Genomic DNA, 26187 nt, shown 5'->3' with positions numbered 1-26187 from the left:
GGGAAGTGCCAGGCACGTGCTAGGTAGTATTCCTCGTGCCCAGGAGAGCTAGCTGAAGCTGTTTCCGCAGGGGAGGGGCTGGAATGCCAGTTAGGACTGAGAGAGAGAAAGAGAGAGAGAGAGAGAGAGAGACTGGCACAGGCTGTGTAATTAGGTTGCAGCTTCAGGGACAGGGGAACATGAGGGAGAGAGCAAGATCAGATGACCTTTGACGACGACTCCTTAGTGCCTCTGCTAAAGCACTTCAGCTATGGAAAGTTACTGCCAAATATTCCAGAGGAGAGAGCAGAAATGACACTCTGGAGAGATGGAGCTGAGCGGGGAGCAGAACTAATAACACGTTCTTCTCCCCGTCAGCTGGAATGGAGTTCTGTTCCTCGTTGTTCATTACGATCGCTCCTCTACAGCTGGAGGCTGAAATCTCCTACACCCATCTGCCTTGCTGGCTCATTAGGATAGCACTAGCAGGGGGAGAGGTTTTTAAAAACAGCACTGAGGCATTTGATTGGAAAGATAATGATCCACTTTGGAAAAAGGAAGCAAAAGTTAGGGATCTTGCAACAGACCGAATCCTCCCACTGTGTCTTTAAACAACAGCCAGAGCCTGGGCTCAAGCGGCAGCGAAGGGTCAAAAATCCAAACTCAGCCGTAACTCACATCCGGGTAAACTCCCTTTTTCCCTCCCACCCCAGCCTGAAGAACAAACAAGCGAAGCGCAGTGGGGCATTTTTTAGGACCAGTGTGCGGGCTCAGGCTGAGATGAAGCCCTGGACTCTCAGCCCTTGCTCTGAACTTCAGGGGCTGTAACATACGTGTCTGTGGCAGATGCAGTTGTTGTTATTAGGGGCCTGTCGTGTGCGGTGGGAGCATCCGCGTCACAGAGGGGGCTGTCACAGCTCAACCGTTAGAGGGGCTGCGTTTCACCAGATTGCAAATCCAGCCAGCCCCCCTGATTCCCACCCCACATAAGAGACCTCAGAGGTGGGGCTGTGGTGGAAGGAGGCACTGTAACACCATTCCCCCGTGTTGGCTATTGTGAGTGCTCTCCCCTGCCCCCCCTCCCGTCGCTGTCACTTTGGTCCTATTGTTTGCACACCCCATCTACAGGCCAGGCAGCCGCAGCAGCACAGGAAATTCCAACCCGCCTGCTGTCGTGGGAGCTCTTTCCCTTGCAGAGGGGCTGAGCTGTGTGTGTGTGTGTGTGTCTGTGCGTGCGTGCGCGCAGGCGGGGGGTGGCTGCCTTATGGATTTATTCAAGGCTGGGAGTGAACACATGGGTGGTGGTGGTTGTGTTTCTTTGGCCCACGGCGCCTCTCAGACTTGCCTGCTGGGGTTATGGATTCAATCATTATTCAGGAGCTGTTAGTGGAACGGCTGCTTTGTCCCCGGACGCAGGCCCAGAGAAGCCACCCGGTCAAGCTGAAGGTACAGGGTGTATTTATAGCAGTGTGTGGTGGAGGAATGCTGCCTGAGGAGAAGGGTTTAACCATGGAAGGGACCTCTGAGGGCTGGAGAGCGGAAAGACACAGGAAGCAGACAGCAGGACTGGGTTGGGTGTGAGGGGCTGCAGCAAAGTGTCGGACAGCTGGGAGACACAAGCCAGAGTAGAGTTGTGGGTGATTTCCCACAGTGACTCCCCGCTGCTCCCATCTGAGTAGGGCGAGGGAGGAGGAGTTGGTGGGTGTGTACGTGTACATACTACCTGGTGTGTGTTACCATGTTAACGTTGCATTTCACTAACCAGCTTTTTTTCTTGCTGTTCTGTGCTGGTGACCGTGTCTCAAGTTCACCCACACACTATGCTGCTAGGCCTGGCCTGAGAAGTGGGTGTGAGGGGAGCAGGCCGTGGGAGCTGCAGTTTTTGATCCAGGCAGTTGCTTTTGCCTCTTGCCTGGTCCGGTTTTTGAAAAGGGAAGGGGAGTACAGGCCCATCGCTGTATGCTCACTGCCCTGGCAGAGATGTGGTGTCACATATCCCCTGTACCGAGCATTGTGTTTATCTGGCCATTGGGAGGGGCACTGAGGAGCTTGCTGGGAACTGAGCACTGACTGACGTGGCTGGAGCACTCTCTGCACCACTCAGAGGCCAGGACAATGTGTATGGGACAACATCCGCTGAGAGCCGGGGTGCAGGCAGGGGGGCCATCAACATTCTGGCTTGGGATGGATCATTTCTTGCCATCTGGCATCTGGCTGATTTTCACCATCATTAACAAGTCACTAGGTCTAACTAAACCCACTGGGTCAAATTGATCCCTAGGATAGTCACTGGGTTAGTGATTCCGTTATATGAAACGGCAGGTCTGCCAGTGTAGGGGGTGGGGTCGGTTGTAAAGGAGATGGGGAGAAGCCAGTATGTGCGCATTTCAAACTGCTCCCGCAGCACCTCTGGAGGCAACGTGCATTGTGCCGCACACCTTAAATTCCAGTGTACATACGTAGACGGCCCCTGGCCAAGTGCCACAGCAGTACAAGGGATTTCTTCCCTTTAGCAGACACCCAAGTGCCAGCGCTCCTAACAGAGGGGTAGGGTGTGACCTGGATAGATCTCAGCCTGCAAGCTGCTGTTACTGTCTGTACCCTTTGTGCACCATCAGCCTCATTAGGGCTGACTAGGGAGTATGCTGGGATCTCCCCAAGATATAATGTATCATCGTGGCCTTTGGCGAACTGGGCAGCATGTCCCGAACTAGAGATTGGACCCATTTGCTTTGCTGTAAGCACTTTGGTTTATAAACAGGGCCCCGAAGGTCGGTGACACCTCCGCTTTCACTCTGGCTGGCTTCAGCTGTTGCCTGTGGGGCACAGAATCATAGAAGATTAGGGTTGGAAGAGACCTCAGGAGGTCATCTAGTCCAACCTCCTCTCAAAGCAGGACCAACCCCAACTAAATCATCCCACCCAGGGCTTTGTCAAGCTGGGCCTTAAAAACCCCTAAGTATGGAGATTCCGCCACCTCCCTAGGTAACCCATTCCAGTGCTTCACCACCCTCCTAGTGAAATAGTGTTTCCTAATATCCAACCTAGACCTCCCCCACTGCAACTTGAGACCGTTGCTCCTTGTTCTGTCATCTGCCACCACTGAGAACAGCATAGCTACCAGTATCCTCTTTGCGAACCCCTATTCAGATAGTTGAAGGCTCTAGCAAATCCCCCTGCACTCACTTCTCTTTAGTGCAGGGACTTAAATAAGCTCAGTTCCTCAGTCCCTCTCATAATCATGTGCCTCCAGTCCCCATGATCACTTTCATCTGCCCTCAGTGACTCTCTTGTAAATTTGTCCATCATTCTTATATCTAGTGGTGGGCCCCAAACTGGGGATTGCAGTATTCCGAGGATGTGTGCCACTCAACCAGCTGCCAATATAGGGGGACCAGTCACTTCCTCCAATCTGCGCAGTGCTCCTAACTAATCGAACCCAAATAGCCAATTAAGCGTTTTTGGCAACAAGGGCACACTGCTGACTCATATCCAGCTTCTCATCCACTGTAGTCCCCAGGTCCTTTTCTGCAGAACTGCTGCTTAGCCTGTCGGTCCCCAGCCTGTAGCAGTGCATGGGATTCTTCTGTCCTAAGTGCAGGACTCTGCACTTGTCCTTGTTGAATCTCATCAGATTTCTTTTGGCCCAATCCTCCAATTTGTCTAGGTCACTCTGGACCCTATACTACCCTCCAGCGTATCTACCTTGTTTAGTGTCATCCTCGAACTTGCTGAGGGTGCAATCCATCCCATCATCCAGATCATTAAAGAAGATGTTGAACAAAACCAACTCCAGGACCAACCCCTTGGGCACTCCACTTGATACCGGCTGCCAACTAGACATCGAGCCGTTGATCACTACCTGTTGAGCCTGATAATCTAACCAGCTTTCTATCCACTTTATAATCCATTCATCCAATTCATACTTTTTAACTTGCTGGCAAGAATAATCTGGGACACCATATCAAAAGCTTTGCTAAAGTCAGGATATATCACGTCCACTGCTTTCCCCATATCCACAGAGCCAGTTATCACAGAAAGCAATCAGGTTGCCCTTGGTGAATCCATGTTGACTGTTCCTCTCCTCCAAGTGCCAGGGTCACTCTTCCAGGGTTGCGTGACATCCTGAGGCCTTCGTGCAGGTGTGAGACTGACCATAAAGGACACGCACGCAAAGGAGGCAGCAGCGCTCTGCCTGGAAGGATGTGGCTGACCTGTTTCTGTTCAAGGCTGGCTTCCTGCCTGCTGCTGCTGTTTTACTTGGGGCTCCTTTAGACATTTGAATATCATGGGCTGTATTAGGTGAGGCTTGGCCAAGCCCTATATTAGGACTCTGCGGGGGGAGAGGGAGCTTTTGCAATGTTACCCATCCCTGAGGTCCAAGCCTCCAGCCTGCTGGGCAGCAAGATTTTACCTCTACTTCCGATCCACAAGTGGGAAAGACACCTGCCGTCCTGCACCATCTGTGCTCAGACATCCTGGAGCCCACCATTCCCCCAGCACTGTGTCTGCTGCTCTTCCCAAGTGGACGACCCGAGAGCGTCAGTGTCGGGTATTAAGGAATACGTCCATTAGTGCAGCATCAGCTTGAATGAAAAAGGCACAAACAAATCATCAAACCTAATAAACATCTTGGATTTATCAGATGCCCAGGGCACTGGCCACCTCTAGGCTTTGTGGGCTTTCTTGATTGAGTGCATCATCCCCTCTCTGTCGTGTGGATGTAGGGCTCAGGTAGCTGACTTAGAAGCCATATTTGCCCTCCATTGAGCCCAATGCTCCACAGGAGGCTGTGTGTTATGCCCAGCAGGAATCTGACCTGTTAGTCAGTGCCTGTAACGCAGCCTCTGGTGGGCCTGTATGCAACTGAGATAGATATTGTGGGCTAAATTCTGCCCTCAGACATGCATGCGCAGCCCCCACTGAAGTGGGTGGGGAAACGTGCACACATGTCTCTGAGCAGACGCTGATCCATGATATGTGTCCCGTGATCGATTGCTTCGACCTGGCCTTGTTTGCTCTGAACTTCTCTTCCAGGTTGTCATGTCTGGGACCACAGTGGGGTGGGATAGGTGAGCTATGTTAATATGAAAACCCTAAATAGATCAAAGTATTTAGAAGACCCAAGGTGTGTTCCTCAAGGGAAGGGAGGAAGCCCCATTAGAGCTGTAAGGATTTTCCCCCTCACTCCCCCGTTTTTCCTCTGGGGGAAAGTGCTCCTGCACCCCACCTCCCCACGCATACCCTTTGGAGCGTGTACACTCAGCCAGCCTCCCAGTGCAAGAGGGCCAGCTGGGATTCCTTTCGGCACTTGCCAAAGCTATCCCTGAATTGGTCAGAGGAGTCACTGGGGAGCAATGGGTGGGGCTCCCCTTCCCGGAGGCTGAGCAGCTTTTGCATTAGCTATTCTAGACCAGGGTTAAAATACAATGAAAGTGGCATGGGAACTCTTGCCACATCAGCTTGGGAGTTCTCCTTATCCATCAAGCAGCACCAGCCAGGGAGAGGGGAGCTCCTGCCCTCACTCTCACCTTGGCCCCGGACTAGGGATGAAATGAAAAACGCCGAAGGGAAGATATTGTGTCAGGCGAATGAGCTATTGATTAAAGGCAGCAGTAGGATCTGTCCATATGAGATGGAGCAGCCAGTCTCCTCTGAGGTGTAGATATAAGGAAGTAACCAGTGTTGCAATAGGTCTAAGCTCTCCAGCTTGGCCTGAGTAGCTACCAGAGACTCAATGGACCAAACTCACCCAGTTCTGATTTCAGTGACGTTAGCGGAGTGACGCCAGGGCTCGGTTTGGCCAATCTCTCCATTGTGAGAGGTGGAGTTACCTCAGCCGGTGGTTTTTTTAAGAATAAACTATGTGAGACAGGAGTTTTTACTGCACCGTTCCAGTGCCTAAGGTCCCCAAGGTAGGAGCTGGTGATTAACTGCTTCCAAAGACCATTCAACATGATCCACAGCTCCCTCCTGCACCAAACTCAAAGCGTCTCTGTGTGAAAAGGAACTAGCAAAGGGTGCTGCATGTTTAAGTCAATATTGATTTACCATTGAACAACACGTAGGGCCTCCTGTGGTGTTGATGGTTGTATTTTTGATTGCAAGCCAAGCAGCCAGAAAGCAGAATTGCTCTGGCACCTAACACCCATTGAATAGAGGGGATCCCTTTTACTAAGTCTTCCCATTCCCTCTTGCAAACTGACACTGACCTTTTCTTACCCTTCTTAGCAAGCGTCTCATCTGCCCTTTGCAGAGCACTCCGGGGCGTAGCTGAAGCATGTTTCCTAGGCAGCTCTCTCGGCAAGATCCAGGGGAGTTCGGTGCATGGAGAGGTTAAAATTCTCCTTGTAGTAATGAAGCCTGACATTGCCCAGCAAGCCTCAGATCCATGCCTTCCTTCCCAGTCAGTGGAACCCAGTGACAGACCTGGAGCCTCTGTCACTTTCTATCAAGAGAGTTTCCTCCTTCGCTGCTGCTGCTTCCTGGGCCTGCGGTTTGGGACATCAAAACCTTTTAGCTCAGTCAGCTAAACGCTTGTCTGGGAGGAACGCTGGGGGTGCCGGTTCTAATCCCACTGCTGACTTTGCTCTGTGATTTCATGTGTTCATTGCTCCTTCCCTCCCCGGCGTCAGTTTTAACTAAGGGACGGGAAGGAAGCAGTGGGGATCAATGCTGAAAAGCCCAGGAGACTGGGATTGAAGCTTCTGGCCACTCCACTTGTCAGGGTTAGAGTGATAAAAATGTCATGGGTCTGGCAATCCCATTGGGAGACTCGCCCCAGTGGCACAACATATGATTTGGGTGGGGGGTTGCCCCAAATATTTGCTTTGGTGCAAGCAGCTTCCCCAGGCACTGCACGGTTGAGGCCAAAGAAGAGAAAAGATGAGGACCAGGACACATCCTCGGCTGGGGTGAACTGGCCTGACTTTCTGGGCAGTAGGCAACCAGGAAGGGAGCAGTGTCCAAACCCATAGATGGAAGCACTGGTGCTAGTGCTGGGCTGGAGCTGCAAAAGACTCTTGGCTGTGCTGGTCTGTCTGAGTGGCATGAATCCTGATGGGGGGTTTGTTTCTAAGCCAGCCACAGCGGGTTTGAAATGCAGAATTTGGGATGCAGCCAGTCCAGGTGGCCGATGAATTGTCATTTGGCTCAGATTTGGACAGTATGTAAGATGGGAGCATGTTTGCCAAGGTTCTTGCTCACCTGCCTCACTTGTCTGCCCACCTCTCTAGGGTTGTGGGGGACAGGAATATGCATGCAGTGTTGAAGCGAGCAGTGGAGCCCAGGGTGTGCATGGGGCAGATTTTGCAGCTGGGCTTTAGGAAACTGGGAATGATGGCGGAGCAAACTTGGCTAAGAGAGTGACTCCTCTGTGTAGCAACTGTGGTGTGCAGCCAACAGTTCCTCCCAAGATAAATGAGCTATGAATCCTGTATTCATGGGCTTTTGCTGAGCTGAGCTAGGATTTGTGGCATGACAGGTACCCAAATTGGCTCTTCCTCCAGACCCCAGAAAGCCGTCTGTCACATCTTGAAGCCAGCATTAACAGCTCGGCTGGGGATGGGAGAGCTTGAGTTACTTCTCGGCCCATGTGTGCTGTGATAGCCCTGGAAATGAATCCGCCTGTGCTAAAGTAGAGCTGCTTGCCTCACTTGAAGAGATCCCACAAACTTTAGTTTAATCCGCCCTGGGTTTTATCCCTCCATGGGACTGTGTTTGTGCAGCCTGAATGTTCCGGGCATGCAGCGTGTGTCTGTATGTGTCTCATGCTCGCAGCATGTCAGATGCAGTACTGTTTTACATGTAGTGCGTGTTTACTTCATGCATGCAGCATTTATACCATTTGTTCCAGCATGCATTTATGAAGTACGCCTGACTGCAATGCGAGCACCACACTGTGTGTGTATGTAGCATATAGCAGTGTACTTTCATGTGGTGTGTGTGTGTTGTGTGCATGCAGGGTAGGCCCTGTGCTTGCAGTGTGATCGCACAGGTTACATGCTGTAAAAGAGAGATGTCCATATCCATGTAACTAGCTGGTGAATAGGTAAGGTGCTCGCAAATGTGCAGTTTTGGTTCTGGGTTTTGCAGGACGAATCAAACTTCTTGCTGTGCACTGCCAATGACTTCTGGTGAGCAAATGCAGCTAGTATGAACTGCCTGCAATATTGTCCAGCGTGTGCCCTTCTGTCAAGGGGGACGTGCTGCCGTATAAGAGAGGCCCGATGCGTGTTGCACACTTGTATTCCTGCATGGCAGAGGTCTGTGCTTGAAAACAAACAAGCAACGTGGGTTTGTGCTGTGCTCCAGTGCTGGAAAGGAATGGGGAGGCCCAACGTGCTCTATTATCCCTTGGATGAAAGAGCCTATACCAGAGCAACACCAGAGATGTTCTCTGCTATTTTGACTTCTCCATTTCACTCTGCGGGCTCCTGAAACGACTCTTTCTGAATTTCTCACTAATCAGCCCGAATGCAAGAGATAAAACCCCGAGAGGGCCAGCCAAGGCCAGTTCCTCATGCTCTTGGTGTTACACAGCACTAGAGTCTTGCCAGCACTGGCCATGTTAATTACATAGGCTTGTCCTTTGCAAAATGTAAGTTTCCCCTTTCTTCGGAGAGACGAGGGAATATCAGCCCTGCGGCCTGGGCTGCTGGGGACCCGGAGAAAAACCCACACTTGGCATCTATGCTGTGTGCTGGCAGGTTTGTCTGTGGTTGTGCTGGTCAGGAAGGGAAGGGCTTGGGAAGCTTATGAAAAGACAGGACGGCTGCCTCTGCTGTTGCAGTTGGGGATGGGGGAGGCTGTCTCCCTGGAGTTCTCCCACATGCTGATGGGAGCGTGCCGGAGCCCCAGCCCTTCCATGGATATGTGAGAATGGCCTAGCTGGCTGGTAAACAGCCAGTCAGCATTAGTGGGGCATGCAACACAACTCCTTGCACTTTCCCTCTGCAACGTAGACCTGCAAGCACCTGGCCGGTTGGGCCGTCTGTGAAGCTGGACCATGCACTTCCCCCTCCCTGTCCCGGCTGCTTTACAGGAGGGGAGGGAGGAATGATCTCCCCATTGATTCCCTCCTCCACTTAGTATTCAGGGTCAGAGTGGGAATAGCAGATCCCTGTGCACACAGGCCCTCCATGAGCTGTCTCTGTCTGCCTCCTTCCTCAGGACCACGAGAAGCAGTATGTGGGATTCGCCACTCTGCCTAACCAGGTGCACCGGAAATCTGTGAAGAAGGGCTTCGACTTCACCTTGATGGTAGCCGGTGAGACTTCGCTGCCACCCCAGTGGGTTCCCTGGGAGCCTTGCTGCCTGCCTGCCTGGATAAGGCTCAGTGCTGCTGGGCCTAGCGTTGGGAGAACATCCTTTGTGTCCCAAGGAGCTGGTGCGCTCCCAACGCAAGCACCCACTGAAATGACGGCTCTGCTGGGGGAGTGGGGAACTGCTCAGTGAGAATAGGGAGGTGGGTCAGGCCCCAAGCCGGTTCCCTGGCCTGGAGGTACTGAAGCCGTTCTCTTGGCAGGCCTGCCAAGCCACTGGGTGAAGCCTGAGTGGCACTGACGTCCGTGGGAGTGTTACTAATGATTTCAGTGGAACCCAAATGTCTCCTTTCACCCTCTGTTTAATCAGAACCGATCCCCAAACATCCACTACAGAAACCCAAGAGCACAGCCAGGTGCTCTCTGGTTATTGCCTGATCAGGTCCTGGGGCTGTGTGGAGGAGGCCTGTGCCCACCAGCCCTCTCCCCAGAAACTCCAGCATCGGCTGGATCCTTCCCAGATTCTGCTTTCTAGTCTCCCAGCCAAATGTTCTTTGACTCCCCAGCCCTCCGGCACCCCAGTCTGCCAGGAAGGGCTCTTCCAGCTCCTCCTCTAGCTGCTCTGAGCTGCGTGTACCTGTCCCTCCACCAGCCGAAGGCCTGACTGCAGGTGGCAGAAACAGGGCTGGCTAGGAGCTTAGGCAGAGAACAGGGAGGAGCTGGGCTCTCCCATTTATACAGAGTCAGAGGGATCTCACTGGGGATGTGCCCACCACTGTGTGGCCCCCAAAGGGCTTGTCTCTCGCTTGCCTTGGCTTGGGAGGCAGCATTAAAAGCCTTGCTCCGGGATTTCTTCGTAATCCAGGTGCTGGGCTGTGTTGCTTTTCTTTGACTGTGTCCATTAGGAGAGTCGGGCCTGGGGAAATCTACCTTGGTGAATAGCCTGTTCCTGACAGATCTTTACAAAGACAGGAAGCTTCTCAACGCAGAGGGTAAGTGCAGCACAAGGGAGATGTGTGAGGCCAGTTGTTTCCACAGAGACTCTTTTAAAATACAGCACCTTGAGTCCTCACATTAGCCACAGCACAAACTGCCCCACATTCGTCACTGCTGCTTAGCTGCTCCTTTCTCCCCAGTGAACCATACAGCCTCTAGTCCTTACAGCCTCTAATATTAGAGCAAGAAAAGTTTGGGCCTGGGATTTCCAAGCACTAGAGTTTTCTCTCCAAAGAAAAGATGCTGAGTGGCCTGTTTAGATCTTTAGCTTGGTTTCTCCTTCCTGGACAGTTGGGCAGAAGCAGGGATGCAGCATTAGTCCCTGGCACATAAGGGGGCCTGCTTCTTTCTTTCCCAAGCCTCTCCTTCCTAGAGGATTTGTGTCAGAGGCTGGCCATTTAGATCAGCTGGTTTAGTGCAATATGGGGGTTCCTCCTAAAGTATCCCCTTTCTGGCCTGTTTGTAGACATGTGGACTTCAGCGAAGCCAGCACGGCAGTCCAAGCAAATGTGCACAAAGGCTCTGTGCTTAGAGCCGGATGAAAATTTCCCATTAATACTAGTTTTGGATGGAAAATTGGATTTTGGATTAAATGAAATTTCCCCCCAAAGTGTCTGCTTTGAGCAGGAAAATTCACTGGAAAAGTGAACAGCTGAAAACCAAAATATTTCAATTCTGAAATGCTGCCATGGTGCCTCATGGGAGTTTTGGTTCAGGTGCCTCATGTGCCTGTTTTCTTTTATGGGCCAGGCTCCCTGGCTGCACCTGATTACCCATGATGCACCAACTCCCTATACCAAGCCCATGATGCATGATGGGAAATGTTGCCCAAGCCGGGCACCAGGCCTTTATAGGTGAATGAAAGCACGAATCACTCAAAGTACAACTCCCATGAGGCACTGCATTTCCCATTTCAGAATCAGATATTTTGATTTTCTCACATTTTTGCACAAAAAAGGATACTTTTCAGTGAAACACTCCCCTGCCCCTAGCAGTTCTTCCTGTGATAGTGCAGGGTAGTATTGTGGGAATGGGCCTGATGCTGAGAACTGGTCCATGTGCAGACACGGCCTGAGGAGGGGGTCCCCCAGTGCTATCCGCTGGTTTCAGTTCATTTATTTCTGTTTGAAGAGCGAATCAGCCAAACGGTGGAGATCCTGAAACACACCGTGGACATCGAGGAGAAGGGCGTCAAGCTGAAGCTGACGATAGTCGACACCCCGGGCTTTGGAGATGCTGTTAACAACACTGAGTGGTGAGGGGGGCTGGGCAGGGGCGCTGCAACAGACGGGCAGGAGTTCATGGCCCCATCACTTTTTACTGGCTGTAAGGGCAAACAGCTGTGGGGAGGGGATGGAGAGGAGCGAGCTGGGGGAAGAGGCGGGGTGGGGGTGAGGCCTGGGGAAAGGGGCAGGGCCATGGTTAGGGCACCGATGGCTCCCCCACACTTTTAGGGAACTTGCACCGCTCCTGACCCTAACGCTCTGTAGCTGCCATTTCCTTCCCTCCTGGGCAATGGGAGCAGAGGGGGTCTAAGGTGGGCAAGGGGATGCTGCTCTCGCGTTAACAGAGAGACGGACAAATTCAGCCCTTAGCACTGCCCAAGATAGGGACTTAGGCTGGGGCAGGGGACAGGGAGCTGGTGCCTCCTGTGCTTTATGTCTCCTGTTAAAGGCAGGGTTTGGTGTGTGTTTGTAATGCTCCTCTAGCTGGAAGCCCATCACCGATTACATCGACCAGCAGTTCGAACAGTATTTCCGTGACGAGAGCGGCCTGAACCGGAAGAACATCCAGGACAACCGAGTGCACTGTTGCCTCTACTTCATCTCGCCCTTTGGACACGGGTGAGGTGCTGTGTTCGCTAGGAGCCAGTCTCCTGCCTGGGACAACGTCTCAGCATGGTGCATGCAAGGATCTTGCACACGGACTCCTGTTCATGTTAGCAGGAGTCATGTGAGCAAATCTCTAAACCCTGCCTCTTTTGCTTTCCTCCCCCCTTCACTATGGGGGCTTGTAGCACCTCCATAGCTGCATTGCCCAGAAGGTGCTGGGTCACTGTTAAAGCATTCATCCCCTTATGCTGGTGGGAGGAGGCTATGCCCAAATGTTGCCCTCTTGTGGCAGTGTTGGGGATTGCAGGTAATGAGTCTGAGAGGGATTTGGGGTTAGAAGCGCTAACAAGAATATCTGCTCTTGCCCAGTCTAGCCCACTGCCACCTCTCTCTTGGGAGTTTACTCATTGATGTGACACACTCTGGTCACATGATCTTGGCTCCACGGCGCTGAGAGCGAGGCCTGTTCTCTAGGCACTGATCCCCTGCAGGCCCAAAGCCCCTTTCTCTCTGCTGCTCTCCTGGGGGAGCAAAAGGAGAAAACCAACGTGCAGCCTTGGATCTTGAGTCTGGTGGATCTGTGCCCAGCGCAGGACAGGGTGGGAGCAGAGAGAGCTTTAAGTTGGCTTTACACCTCCCAGTCCTAATGCCAGCTGTTCCCTGGAGTACATTAAGGCAGCCCCAGGGACCTTGCCCAGTGGGGATACCCAAGGGAGCCGGATCTGATAGCTTCATGCTGTGCAAGGTAGGACGGGGTCCCAGGCAGGGTATATTCTGTAGGGGAGTATATACCCGTCTGGTGTCTTTCTGATTCGATAGGCTGAGCTGTTACAGCAGCCAGGCTGGAAAGGGGTACATTCAAGCCACCCCACATGCCCTAACTGCACCCGCTGAGAACTCTCCCTGTGGCCTGTAACGTTGGCAACGTCATTGCCCCAGGCCCCGAGGCTGTGTTTCTCTAGCCCCCCCATTCACTGCTAAGAGGGCATCTGGCCCAGTGGGTGAATGGGAGTGCCCCCTCCAGAGGAAAAGCAGGAGGGTGAGGTAACCCCTGCCACTTCCCCTCCTGCTGCAGGCTGAGGCCGGTGGACGTCGAGTTCATGAAGGCTCTGCACGAGAAGGTGAACATTGTGCCCCTGATCGCCAAGGCCGACTGCCTGATCCCCAGTGAGATCCGGAAGCTAAAGGAGAGGGTGAGAGATGCTGCCGTCCAGCCATGACATGTTGGCAGGGCTCAGGGGTCCACACGGTTCCCTGGGTCCCGGGTTCTGCCTGAGCCCTGCTCGAAGGAGGCTGGCAGAGCCCCTCCCGCTGGAAAGGTGATCAGTAGGGACAGCCAGCGAGGAGCAAGCAGACCCTGCACTCTCCTTTGTATCAGGGATGGAGCAGAATGGCCTGACCTACGGCCCTGTCCCATTGCTCCCCATGTTTCATGGGGCCCGTGCAAAATAACCCCTGTGGGGACCTATCCAGCTCCGTCCCCACCTGTGGCTGGGGTCCCCCACCCTGCCTGGTGCCCTGCCTACCAGAGATCTCTGCTTCTGCTGCAGAGACACCACACGCCTCGGCGTGACGCTCTGTGGCCTCTAGTGTCTCCAGCATGGGGCTCAGCAAGCCAGGAGGGGAGCCCCTGCCAGTGGGTGTGACCTGCTTCAGTGCCCCCCTTATTCCACCTCCTGCACATAGATGTGCCAGGTCTCCTGGGGCTAAACTGGTCTTGTTTAGAAGACAGTTCCTCTCCTTTGTTCCTTTCCGTGTGTCACTGGGCAGGGGTGTCCCTGCCTTTGAATTCAACATAGACAACAACAAACTAGCAGAGAGGTTTAGGTGGGTCATTTATCCAGTCCCCCAGCAGCCACTGGCAATAGGGGAAATGGGTCCAGAACCCCCCTCCCTGCTCATCTCCAGATGCCCCAGTCAGGAGCCAGCCCTGATGGGGCCTTGTTGGCTTCCCTGTTTTCATCACTTCTCCTCCGTGCCTTGGCCTTCCCGGGAGCATGGCAATCTCAGGAGAGGGCCTGCTCCCTGGAGAGTGCTCTGCAGGGTTCGGAGAAAAGTCCACAATGCTGTGTGCTTTCCCCACTGGTGTTCCCAGCCCGGGAAGGCCCCTCCCTCGCCAGCAACCAGAGCAGAGAGGCTGCAGCGAGGGCGGCTGGGTGCACTCTCTGGTCATGCTGACGGGCTCTTTGGTGCTGTCTTTCATTTTGCCCATGCCCTGCGGGGGAGCAGATCCGGGAAGAGATCGACAAGTTTGGGATTAAAGTTTACCAGTTCCCAGACTGCGACTCTGATGAAGATGAGGAATTCAAACAGCAGGACCGGGAGCTGAAGGTGAGGAAGGCCCTGGACCTCTTCTTCCAGTTCCTTAGTCTCATCAGCTGGCTGGTGTGCACCCCTACCCTCTAGTGGGTGAAAACAGAACTATACCATGTGTGTTAGAGGCCCCATACTGCGAACAGTCAGTGGAGATTCTTCTTTACCTCAGGTGCTAGAGGCCTGTGCTTTTGGAGCGGGAGGTCTCAGTTCTCTTCCTGCTGGTGTCACAAAGTTCGAAGTGGCGTCAGCGTGGCGCACAGGGACCTGGGTACGGTTCCATGTCACATGGCTTTAAGACAGGACTCTAATGGGCCAGGTTCGTTCCTGGTGTAATTCCATGGACTTCAGTCAGGCCCTGTTTGTCTTGACTCCCCTCGTTGTTGCCTAGCCACAGATACCAACCAGATGTGGGGATCGAGGGCTCCTCTCTCTAACTTTTTGGGGGGGCGAGGAGGGGTTATTTCTTCTCCTTCTGGCTTCTTGGTGCATGTGACCAGGTGAAGAGCTGCCTGTGCCGAGGAAGGGAGAGCGTTTGGGATACCTGACTTGCCAGGCAAACCCAGGGTATCTGAAAAATAATTGGGTGCACAGAGTCCCCAAGGCTGGTGTTTCCTGTGAGGCCAGGTACCCTTCTCCTATCTCACCTGGAAGGATAGCCCAGTGTCAGCCAATCTGCACGTGTGATCCAGCAATACCACTGGCAGCTTCTCGCATCCCACTTGGCATGTCCCAGTGCTGAGTGTCGGTTTCTGAGTGATGATTGTTGCCATGGAGCAGCGATTCTCGCCCGCCAAGCTGTTGGGAATGTACCTCAGGGCAAGGTGTGCAGGGTGAAACGATGCGACTGTGCACTGCTGGCGGGGAGCAGACAATGGCCCTCGACCCACTGGAGAGGGCCAGACCCCTTCATCTTCCTGAGCGGGCTTGGGGCTGGGCTCACAGAAAGTCCCTGAGTGTGGCACGTGCTGGGCAGCCCGGCCTGGTTAGGGGCAGTTAGGGGCCTGCTTAGGGGCAACGTGAGCTGGTGTCCCTCTGATGGCCGCTCTGGAAAAGGGCAGCATGTGCCCCTCCCTGGACGAGCACCATGTTCAGTGCCTGGAACAGGATGAATTTCCTGCACGCCCTTCCCACCTGCACCCCCACCCCCGGGCCAGAGAACACAATCACCCCGTGGGGGCGTCATAACCCGAGCCCTCGGGGCTCCCATCTGGGCCACATGTGACTCCTGCCGGCCCTGCCCAGGCTTCCTGATTTCCTTGGCGGCTCTCGTTTCAGGAGAGCGCTCCCTTCGCCGTCATCGGTAGCAACACAGTGGTGGAGGCCAAAGGCCAGAGAGTGCGTGGGCGGCTGTACCCATGGGGCATCGTGGAAGGTAAGCCGTGTCCCTGGGCACCTGGCAGGGAAGCCGGGAGGAGGGGGTGAGCGCTGGCAGCCCTGGGGCAGAATTCCAGCTGGTGCAGAGTCGAGTTCAGTGCTGCGCTGGGGCTGCTGGGAGCTTCAGCAAAGTCCTGTGGCCTTGGAGCCCCCTAGTGGTAAGTGTGTGTTGGCAGCACACCGAGGGCACGTCTATGCTGTATTCACCGGGTGTGACTGCAGCTCATGTACACGTACCGGGGCTAGATTTAATGTAGCCCGCTCAGGTACTGGTAGCGGTGAAGCTGCAGCAGCAGGGGCTGTACAAGGGTAATTGCTTGGGTGGCTAGCCTGCACTCTGTGCCATGGCTCCACTGCTCCGGTACCCAAACGTGCATCCACTCGAAGTCACCCGCTCAGACGGCTCCCTGCACGCTCCTTCCTGGGGAACAGCAAGTGTGTTTAACTGACGGCTGGGAGTAGCTTGCAGGGCTGTGCCGACGGCAGATGTGTCCTCCTCTGATATCGCGATGGCTGCCTTAGAAATACCAGGGGCAGAGAAGACTGTGTGAGTCTCTCTCTCTTCTGGTTGTTTCTGAAGGGAGCAGACTTGGTGTTTAAGGCTAGGAAACAGCCGCTCTCTGCTTGGGAAGGTGGGCATTGCCTGGTTGCTCCGGAGTAGACATTGCTCCCATCGGAGCGAAGATATATACCCTTCATGCTCTGCCCCAGTCAGCAATACAAGGCTTTGCTGCTGCCGCCGCCATGGCAATGTCTGCAGTGAGACCCACAAACCCACCACCGCTGGGAGGAGAGCGAAGGGGCAGGTCCCACTGTACGGGGAGACATTAGATAGCAGAATGCCCCTCATGTTATCTCCCCACTGGTCTGCTTTTGGCCCAGCCGATGTTGGTGGCAGTGGCCTGTGAGCTGCTGCGTAGCCGCAATACACCCACAACGGGGCGGGTTTGTTGTTTAGATGGGAGGAAACAGCCGTTTTAAATGAGAGAGATGCCGGCTTTCTGCAAAGGCAGCTCCCAAGCCTCATTTGCTCCGGCCAGGGAAGTCAGTGGAACTCAGAGAGTCCTACCAGGAGCAATACATTCCAATGGAGAAGGGTGCTGTGGAGTGAACATTTCTCTACAGGGCTGGGCTGCCTCCCTTCGCCTGTAACTTTCTGTTCTCCCTGATTAGAAAATCCCCTAGGCCCAGTGCCCCGGAAATGGGCTGGTTACTGATTTGACTCTCCTCTGGTTTGTCGCTGCAGGGGGCTTGTGGTTCTTGGGTTGCACAAGCACTAGTTTGTTGTGCTGGGGCTGCTCAGGAATGCAGTGATACTCAGCACCCTCGGACGGGGCGGATGCATTGCGGCTTGTGAAGTCCCTGGTGTGATGTGGCCTGGCTGCCCTTGACTTTGCAAGCTAAAAAATGAAGGAGGCAGGTCAGATTGGGGACCAGATCTTCCCTGGGACATGCCCTTTTAACTGCGCAGGTACACAGGGGAACAATTAACTGGAAAATCCTGAGAGGAGCTTGCTGGTGACTGTTTCAGAAGAGGAGTAAAGCTGCTGGCTGCACAGCTATCTGGGGTGATGCTTGTTGTTAGATACACACAGGCTGTGCCCACGCCTCAGTGCAGCCCTGGCATGCCTGCGACTTCATCTCCCTGGTGTTTGTTCCTCCTCTTCAAAAGCAAGTGAGACTGGGCCTAATCCAAAATCCAATGGAAAGAAGCCCATTGACTTCAGTGGACTTTGGATCAGGCTCTAGATTTAGGATGAAGATAGACCCAGAGACTAGGCTCATAAAGCCCTTAGATTTGATTCTGATTAGTTTCCATTGCTAGCTGCAGTCCCAGAGACTGTGCCCGGTTTGATGAATATGAGCCATACCCCTTGGAACCAGTTTCCCCAGTCAGAACCCACCTGGTCCCAAGCCTGCGTGCACACAATCTTCCTTCAGCAGATTCAGGCTCTTGTGACCAAGGGGAGAAACCAAGCCCTACAGCAGAGGACCCTGTCGTTGGAAATGTTCTGCCTCCAGCCCCTTCACGTTTAAAATGGTGTTGTTAGCTTGAGCCCAAGTGCTCTGATATCACGCCAGAGAGGCAGCCTCATGGGCATGTCTGAAGGTGGGGGGGTAGGAGATGGGTTAGTAGTGGGGTTTGTAAGGACCCTGCAGAGACGAGCATTTTAGCCAGGGGTTGGATGTGGCGAGGCTCTGACGGGGCCATTGCTCGTCCTTGCCCTGGGCAGATGTTGGGGTGAAATCCAAGTGCTGTTTGTTGCTGCTCCCCCAGTGGAAAACCAGGCGCACTGTGATTTTGTGAAGCTGCGGAACATGCTGATTCGGACGCACATGCATGACCTGAAGGATGTCACCTGTGATGTTCACTATGAGAACTACAGAGCTCAGTGCATCCAGCAGATGACCAGGTGGGTGCCCGTGGGTGGTGCTCTTCTCCTGTGCAGATTGAGGGGGAGGGTGTGTCCGGTGCCTCTCAGACAGGGGAGCTCTCATCTGCTCCTCGTTAATGGGGCTCAGGGGTATTCCAGGTGCTGCGGGGGTGCTCTGTGCAGAGAGAAGTTGCAGATGGCAGCCAGGTGTACTGGAAGGAGAAACAACTAGCCAATGTACCAAAAATCACAGTGTCTCAGCTGTCTGAGAACCACCACTGGGTGACCTCTGTGAAGCCAGGTCCCTGCCTGGACGTTCCCACACTCAGCCCTGCGGTGTTGTGGGCACCGAGATAGATGGTCCAGGCAGTGTAGGAGCTCTTTTCAGTGGTAGGAAAAAATAGACCTGGCCTAGTGACATTAACAGGGAATCAACCATCCCCCTGGGGATTTGCCTGTGAATGGCACGTGTTGCCAAAGCAGCAGCCTGGAAGCAGGGAGTTGGCAGCTCCCACATCCTCACCAGCTGTGGCTGTGTCTTAGTCATGACATCACCTCTGAGATGCTGCCGTTTCTCTGGCAATGCATCTGTCAGAACAATTAGCGATTACTGAGTCTTAACGAGTCTCGGAAGATTGCCCTCCCCTCTCATGGGTCACTGCATTCCGCTCCCCTGCAGTTTTTCAGCTGGAAGGGGGAGCTGGTCACGGAAATCTCATAAAAAAAAAATCCTTCCACCCCTGCAAATTTGAAATGTCGAATTTTAAAAATCTCTAGCACACTTCTGTTGTAGATTGTGACCATCGCTTCCTATGCTCAGCTGTTGCTTGGTGTTGCTGTGTGCTGTCACATTCCACCCCAGAAGTGGCTGTATTACACTGATGGCAAGTAACGCTTGTACACTGGATGTAAATATCTGAGAGTGTGCTTGTGGTACATACGTGTGATGTAAATGTGCCCACACAGGTGCATAGAATTAAATTTCTATGACAGACAAACCTCTTTATTTTCATTGGAGGGAATTCAGAATCCCAAGAGAACTAGGTGTGAAGTGATTATCTCTAGAGAGCTGAGAAGTGACTTGTTTGCCTAAAGACTGTTTAGATACAGAATTTAGTAACCAGTTAGAAGAAGATGAATAAATTACTTAACTAAAATAGTTACCCCTCCCCCCTCACATTTTTTTTGGTTCTAAATCCAACACCTCTGTGATTTGCCTCCAATTCTCATGTCTTTGCTAATTCTCTACATGTCAAGTAGGAGGGAATTGGGATGTAATAGTTTCCTATGGAGCTGAACTCTAAGATAAATGTGCATTAAGCCAACAGGGCCACCACGTGGCGAGAGGATGCAGTCACACCTTGGAATTCTCTTGTTCCCCAAGGGTTTTTCACCACTTGAATGTAGTGCCCCAACTTTCTTACTAGGCTTCGTGTCATTAAACTGGCTCCATGTTCTGATCCTTCTGAAAAAGGCCTGTGAACGTGGTCCAGTCGCTTGACAAATGTTGATATTTATTGCTGACCACTGTCTCCACGTGGGTGTATGTGTGTGTATATTTATCTCATTAAACAGCGAGAGAGACCGCAAGACCATGATCTGTAAATGCCTCCAAATTTGTCATCAGCACAGCTCGTGGCTTATTGGTTTGCTGATGTGGCCTTCGCGTAAGGTGGTCGCAGATGCCAGTTCTTTAAGGGCTTGGGTTTACTCTCTATAGCTCCCCCAGCCCGCTTTTCTGAAATCTCAAGTGTGATACGTGCCTGCGTGTGAATGGATCCCACACATCTGCCGTGCTCCCCAAAACTGCATCCAGGCAGCCTGGTGTCTGCACCACTTCCCAGCTGTCTGGCCAGGCACACGGGGCTGTGATTGTGCCCTGGGGTGTTTGTGACAGGCCCTCATTCCCCGTTATGCAAACCCCAGCCTGGCTGGCACTGGAATGGACTGAATTTCTCCACTCTCTTCACCCAGTAAGCTGACTCAAGACAACAGGATAGAAAGCCCCATCCCTATCCTGCCCCTTCCGACGCCTGATGCTGAAACGGAGAAGCTGATCAAAATGAAGGATGAAGAAGTGAGTACCCACTGCACCTTGCCCTCCTCAGCGACAAGCAGAGGGGCTGCCCTAGGCGAGGCTGCCCCAGGGTTCGCTGGTCCCCGTGTGCCTGCTCCCCCTTCTGCTGCCCTCTGCACTCACGAGCTCTCAGTCCGGAGGGCAGGGCCCGGAGGCTGTGTCCGGCTTGGGCTGAGCAAGGCCCTGTTCGCACCAATGCCAGCAGCCATCATGTTCGGAGAGGAGCTAGAAGGCGTCTCTTTGAAAGCCCCTTCATCCCTCCCAAGTTCTGAGCAAAGCACCAGTCAGCACTGCCAAAGTGAGCACCACTGGGTTACAGAGTCAGAGGGTTTAAAGCCGGCAGGGGCCACCCTTGCCGTCGTCACTCTGTGACCTGAAGCACCTAGAGTCAGGTGAGTGAGTGCGTCAACCAGGAATGCACCAAGTGCAGGCTGGGAACACGCATCCCGGTCAGGTCACACCGTGCTTGCTGCACAGCTGCCAGGGCGTACTGTAGCACCAGCTCCTCGTGCCAGTCACTGGGCTGATTTATTGGGGAAAGGGGCAGGAGCAGGACATGGGGGTGAGCTCCATCTCCCATCCTGGTCTCGATGGAGGGGGCTCCTCCAAACCCTGGCTGTGTGATCCTGAGCACCCTGTGAGCCATCACTAGCTAGCCCATGCAGACAGCTGAGTGAGAAGCGACACGCACACCCCAGCACCGAGGGGGGCTAGAACCCCACTCACAGACATGCCGTCCTGGTAACAGAGTGTGCCCACCACCCCTTTAGAGCATCTCGCTGGCTGGGGTGGAGCCGCGATCTCTCTGACCTTCTCTCTCTCTCTCTCTCTCTCTCTCTCTCTCTCTCTTTCTCTCTCTCTCTCCTGCAGTTGCGGAGGATGCAGGAGATGCTGCAGAAGATGCAGCAGCAGATGCAGGACCAGTGAGAACCAGAAGGATGGAGGGCAAAGGGAATCCCTGGCGACCTTCTGGGTCCCAGCTTGAGAAGTGGCCGTTGTAGGAAGAAGTTCCCCATTACCTAGAGACTTGTGGGCGAGAGCTGTGCCCCCCCACCCCCTAATTTATTAGCAGTGACACTGGCTTTTCTGTCAGCTGGAGTGCGGAAGAGGCTCTTCACTTAGCAATTTACTGGTGTGTTTTTCTTTTGTTTCTTTTAAGTCTGGGAAGTGTCTAACGCATTTTAGAACCGTTCCAACTTCCAGATGTACTCAGCCCTGGCTAGGGAATGCGCCTCTGTTCAAAGTCATGGTTTCTATGGCGTATGAACTTGAAGACTCTGTGTAAATGCACATAAATGTTTACTCCCAGCCAAGGTGCTGGGACCCTCTCCCCAACTGCCCTGGGCCAGAGCAGGCACTTAGAAGGACAAATGTCCCTCTGAACCAAGAGCTCGTGAGTTGGACCCAGCGAGCGAACCATCTCCCCCTGGGGACTCCAGGCCACCCTCCTGCTCTGCATGGGGGAGGGGGGGGCGTGCGGGGGAGTTGATCATGGGATGCTGGCCTGTGGGGGTATTTTTAAGGTGCCTGAACATTCTTGCCTGATTTTCCTATTGAGAAACTCCAGGATCTTTTGCACTGAGAAGGGAGAGAGCAGCCCCACCCTAGCTTCCACTCCCTTATTTAGAGCAGTGTTTCTCAATGACCAGTCCCTGAGATCTCCCTGACACAGCTTAGGAAGGCAGCGAGCTGGTTCCTGGAATCAAAAAGGTTGAGAAACTCTGGTTTAGAGCATAGTGGTGAGGATGTGGCACTTGGCGCTGGGAGATCCCGGCTTGCAGAGACAAGGAATATTGGAGCAGCCCATGAGGGGCCAGCATCTTCCCAGCCAGCCATGCCCCTGCTGTGGCCAAACCACACTGTGGGTCTGAGGCTCCGGCAGAACTAGGGAGCGGTTAGCAGGAAGCTTGGTGGCTTTTCCTTCGCTTCCTGCTCTCTTTGGGGTGAGGGAAGGGGTAGTCCCTGCCATCCAGCCTGTGCATAGGCCTTGGGCTAACTTGGAAAGGCGCTGAGGGCAGTGTCCCAGTTTGAACCTGAACAGGGGAAGCCTTGGGGCAGGAGACGAACCCTAAAGATGGAACTTTCCTCATGCCTGAGCGTTTGCAGCCTTGCTGGCCCCTGAGGGGAGACAGGACATTTTCCTTGCACCTTCCTCGCTGTGTACACGGGAGAGCTGAAAGGCAGAGGTGGCAAGACAGGCTATGTACTGGGCCGGCCTTATGGGAAATGGCGCCCTGGGCTGCCCTTCTCCGCCCCACGCATGGCTGCACAGGGAGAAGTTTCTGAGCCTAGTGGCCCCCCTAGCCATACATTCCCTGACCCCTGGGAAGGGGTACCCAGGGACAAGCCCTGCTGCCTGTACCTCCCTGCCAGACTGGCAGCTACAGACGGCATCATCCACCCCCCTGCCTGGCTGGCCAGAGGCTCCAGCCCTGAGCTCGCCTGCATTCACTCCTGCTCCAGCAGCCCAGGCCTGCCATCTTGTGGCACTTGGACGGTGCCTCCCTGGGCAGTCGCCCGTGTCTCCCACCCGTAAGGCCAGTCCTGGCTGTGTAGGGAGCAGGTTGGTGCTGAATGGGTTATGGGCAGCAAGGGAGCATATGAGTCCCTGGGAGGAGGCTTAGTACAGCCCAGCTCTCCTGGCTATGCACTGCCCCCTCCCTTCCCTTTCACACAGGACTGCACCCAACAGCCTTGCTGGGCAGTAGCTTTAGGCATCCCCCATTTCCCGCCCCTGGTCCTAGCCACGGGGACCTGCGTGGTTGAGTTCCAGCGCAGGGCAAGCTGGCGGGATCTGGTGGCAGAGATATGAGGGCTGTGTCTGCAGCAGCTGCTGTCATTTGCCGGGTTATTTTTAACCAAGCACAGTAAGGAGCAACCAGAAGTGTGGCCTGTCTGATAGTAATGCCAGCAGCCAGCCAGAGTGTCTAACTGGGTCTTCCCTTAGTCTCCCTGGAGTGCTGGCAAGGGGCTGATTGCCTGATGCACATGGGGGTGGGTCCTTCCTGCCCAGCCCCTGGTTCCTGCTCTGAGTCCTGTGGGTCCCCAATCACCTGTGGCTTTGTGTTGTCCAGCTCTGACTCCTCAATGGCCGACTCTTGGTGTGACGTGCAGTGTTGGCTGGGTCTGGTTAAGTGCCAGGGCTGCTTCTGCTAGCAGTGTGTCATGCTGGCTTCTCTCAGCAGGGCTCTGATTTCTTGGCCTGTTGGTGAGTAGCTGAGGCGGTGCCTGTTATTCACAGGCAAGCCTGTTTTGTCTCGGATAGGTGCAGGAGAGATGGGACAGATCTTGGAAATAACGAGGAGAGGCTAAGCTGACGAAGGGCAGCAGTGCCTCTTGGACAGATGTCCAAGCTAGGCCAGAGCAAACTGAACCTCTGAGCTTTGGCTCTTTTAAGAGCCCTCTCTTGCTGCCCCAATGAAGTGCAGAGCTGTGCAGTGTGCCTGGGGGACAAACTCATCCAGAAGAGCAATGTCATTATCTCCCCAGCTCCTTTGCCCTGTCCCGTCCCTCCTGTGCGAAGCACGTAAGAGATGCCATGCCAGGATAGACTGAGGGGCCATTTACGCCTGTCTCCAGCACTGTCCAATGCCAGATGCTTAGAGGGTTAAGTGTGAGCCGCCTCGCCATAATGCACTCGCTTGTGCGGTATTGTAGCCTGAGGGGACAGCTTCTTCCAGGCCTGGGCTGGTGATCAGCTACTATCCTGATGCATGAGGATTGCTAACTTATGTCAGTTTTATTAGTGCTGGTGTAACTGCAAATGCTGTTCCTGTTCATTGGAGCATCCGTTCCCTTTTTGTAAAGCTTAATAAGTTCCTTGCTTCTGCATTATCCTGAGGCAGTGAATCCCACAAATTAACAATCTGTTGCCGGTAAGGTGGTAACATTTCCAAACCAGCTAAGGGAGCCTCTGTGTCCAGCATGTTTTGCCCCAAGAAGAGGTAGAGGAGATCATCTTCCCTTTAGCATTAGGTGACAGCTTGGTTGAGTGCAGCCTGCAGCTGTACTGGTGTCTGAGTTCACAAGCAAAGCATTGACACAGGGCAGGGCTGTGGGTCTGAGGCATTTGGCAGGACAGGGCACATGCAGCCAGAATTGCTGACTAAGTGATCTGCCCCCATTACTGGTGAGGACATCTCCATCAACTCCGTGCAAATTTCTGCTGAATCAGGTAAAGTTTCCCAGACTCATTCCACACAGAGCTGAACGCCTCAGCCATGGGCAGGGGTAGCGTGGAGTCGGAGAGAGAGAGAGAGAGAGAGAAGCACCTTCTGCCAAGGCAGCTGGAATTACAACTTCTCCAGAGGTGAAGTAGGACCACAGAGACCCATCAGCAAAGAAGACACAGCAGGTTTCCTTCCTCTTGGGAGGCTGGGAGGAGGGTTGGCTGCCTAGAAAGACGTTGGAAATGGAGGTGACCCCTGGAATGCTGTAGAGATCTGCCCTCTATCTGCATGTTCTCAGCATGGAGTCTCCCCCTATTGAATTGAGCTGCACTGTGACTAGTAGAGGCGTTCCTGGGTATGCATGGCTGGAGCCCCCTCTGGCAGCGAAGGAAGTAGAGAGTATGGCTAGATTGCTCCTTCCCCCTAACACACCCCCCTACACACACTCATGCATCCTAAACCTTTGCCCATTTTTTGTACTTCTTAGCGACTCCAGGAGCTCAGTCCGGCTCCACTGACTTCTCATGAGATGTCACTGCGCTGGGGGTTGTGGGTACCACGTCTCAAACCGTGTGCCTGATTGGGGAGGTGGTTGTGGGATGAACCCGTTTGTGTGCCATTGCTGCACTGGTCCTGGCTCTGCCAGCACTTGCTGACCACCCGCATGCCTTTTCCTGCATCCTGTTCCTTTGGGGGGGAATTCCATTCTTCACGCTGTGCGATGGCTTTCCCCGCTCCCTCATTGCACACACAGCCACCCTGGTAACCCTGGCTTGCTCGTGCCCATGTGATTTGCGCATCCCTTCGCTCTGTTCCTAGGCACTTCCTTTCCCCGTTGTCAGTTTGGTTGGGTTTTTTTGTACATTACTGTCGAGTACTTTGTCATTGTGAACGAAGAGAAACAAACCCTTTGGAAACGTATCCATTTTATTAAAATGATGATGATGGCTATTATTGTTTATTAATAATGTTTACTACCTGAACTGGTCAGTGAAATAAATACATGAAAAAACCCACAAAGACGACATTTTCCTGATTTGTTTTCTGTCTGCGGAAGGGGGACTTGTTAGGCATGGGGACAGAAATGCAAGATGCCTGGAAAATTCCCCTGGGCGTGTTCTGTCCAGTTCTCTAATTCAATCAGATTAGGCTGAACATAGGCATAGGCTGGGTCAAACCTGAGTGGTCCCGTGATCCTGTGCACCAGGACACAATGCCACTCACTCAGATTCGGAGGGGAACATGGGCTGGAGGGGTCAGAATGCTGGGGTGGTGGGGGGGGGAGGGAAGGGGAGAGGAGAGGGTCAGGCATGGGGGCCAAATCTGTGCCCCCTCCCACTTTAAATGGCACTCTACAGCCCCTGGATGCTGGAGTCACTGGATGAAATTCTCTGGCCTGGGTTATGCAGGAGGTCAGATGATAATGGTCCTTTCTGGTCTATGGAACAATCTACCTGGGTCTTGAAGCAACCCCCAAATGAAAGACAAACGCTGAATAGTTTGTGAGCCCGGATTCCCTGCCTGCCTTCTGCTCTACTGTAATCACCAGAATGAGCCACTCTGATTTATTAGAAACCTAAAGGTTTTAAAGTGTATGAGATGACTTTTTATCCCCAGTCCAGCCTTCAGCAACAGCTCCACTGAATCAATGGGCCCAATTTTCCCTGGCCCTGTTCCGTGGGTCATCCTGGACACCAGTGCAGCTGGGTGTCAATCCTTCCTGTTCTGATCTGGTAGCATTTTACACCCCTGTGTAAATGGGTGCAGAGAGAATCTAGCCCAATGGGTTTACACGAGAGGGCTTGT

General features: G+C 53.6%; 1 protein-coding gene across 1 annotated transcript; it reads left to right on the top strand.

The window, feature by feature from the left end:
- Positions 1 to 1123: 1123 nt before the first annotated feature.
- SEPTIN5 (septin 5) lies at positions 1124 to 25401 on the top strand. The gene is made up of 11 exons (XM_032777106.2): positions 1124 to 1425; positions 9151 to 9247; positions 10148 to 10234; positions 11370 to 11493; positions 11948 to 12082; positions 13146 to 13263; positions 14300 to 14401; positions 15662 to 15758; positions 18039 to 18174; positions 20110 to 20212; positions 21083 to 25401. The coding sequence occupies exons 1-11, from the start codon at positions 1336 to 1338 to the stop codon at positions 21137 to 21139; spliced, it is 1146 nt and encodes a 381-aa protein (XP_032632997.1). The 5' UTR covers positions 1124 to 1335; the 3' UTR covers positions 21140 to 25401.
- Positions 25402 to 26187: the final 786 nt, after the last annotated feature.

Source organism: Chelonoidis abingdonii, chromosome 22 (genome assembly GCF_003597395.2).
Source record: "Chelonoidis abingdonii isolate Lonesome George chromosome 22, CheloAbing_2.0, whole genome shotgun sequence".
NCBI classification, from domain to species: Eukaryota; Metazoa; Chordata; order Testudines; family Testudinidae; genus Chelonoidis; species Chelonoidis abingdonii.
Note: the sequence above shows the minus strand (reverse complement) of the source record. Positions and strands in the feature narration are given on the sequence as shown.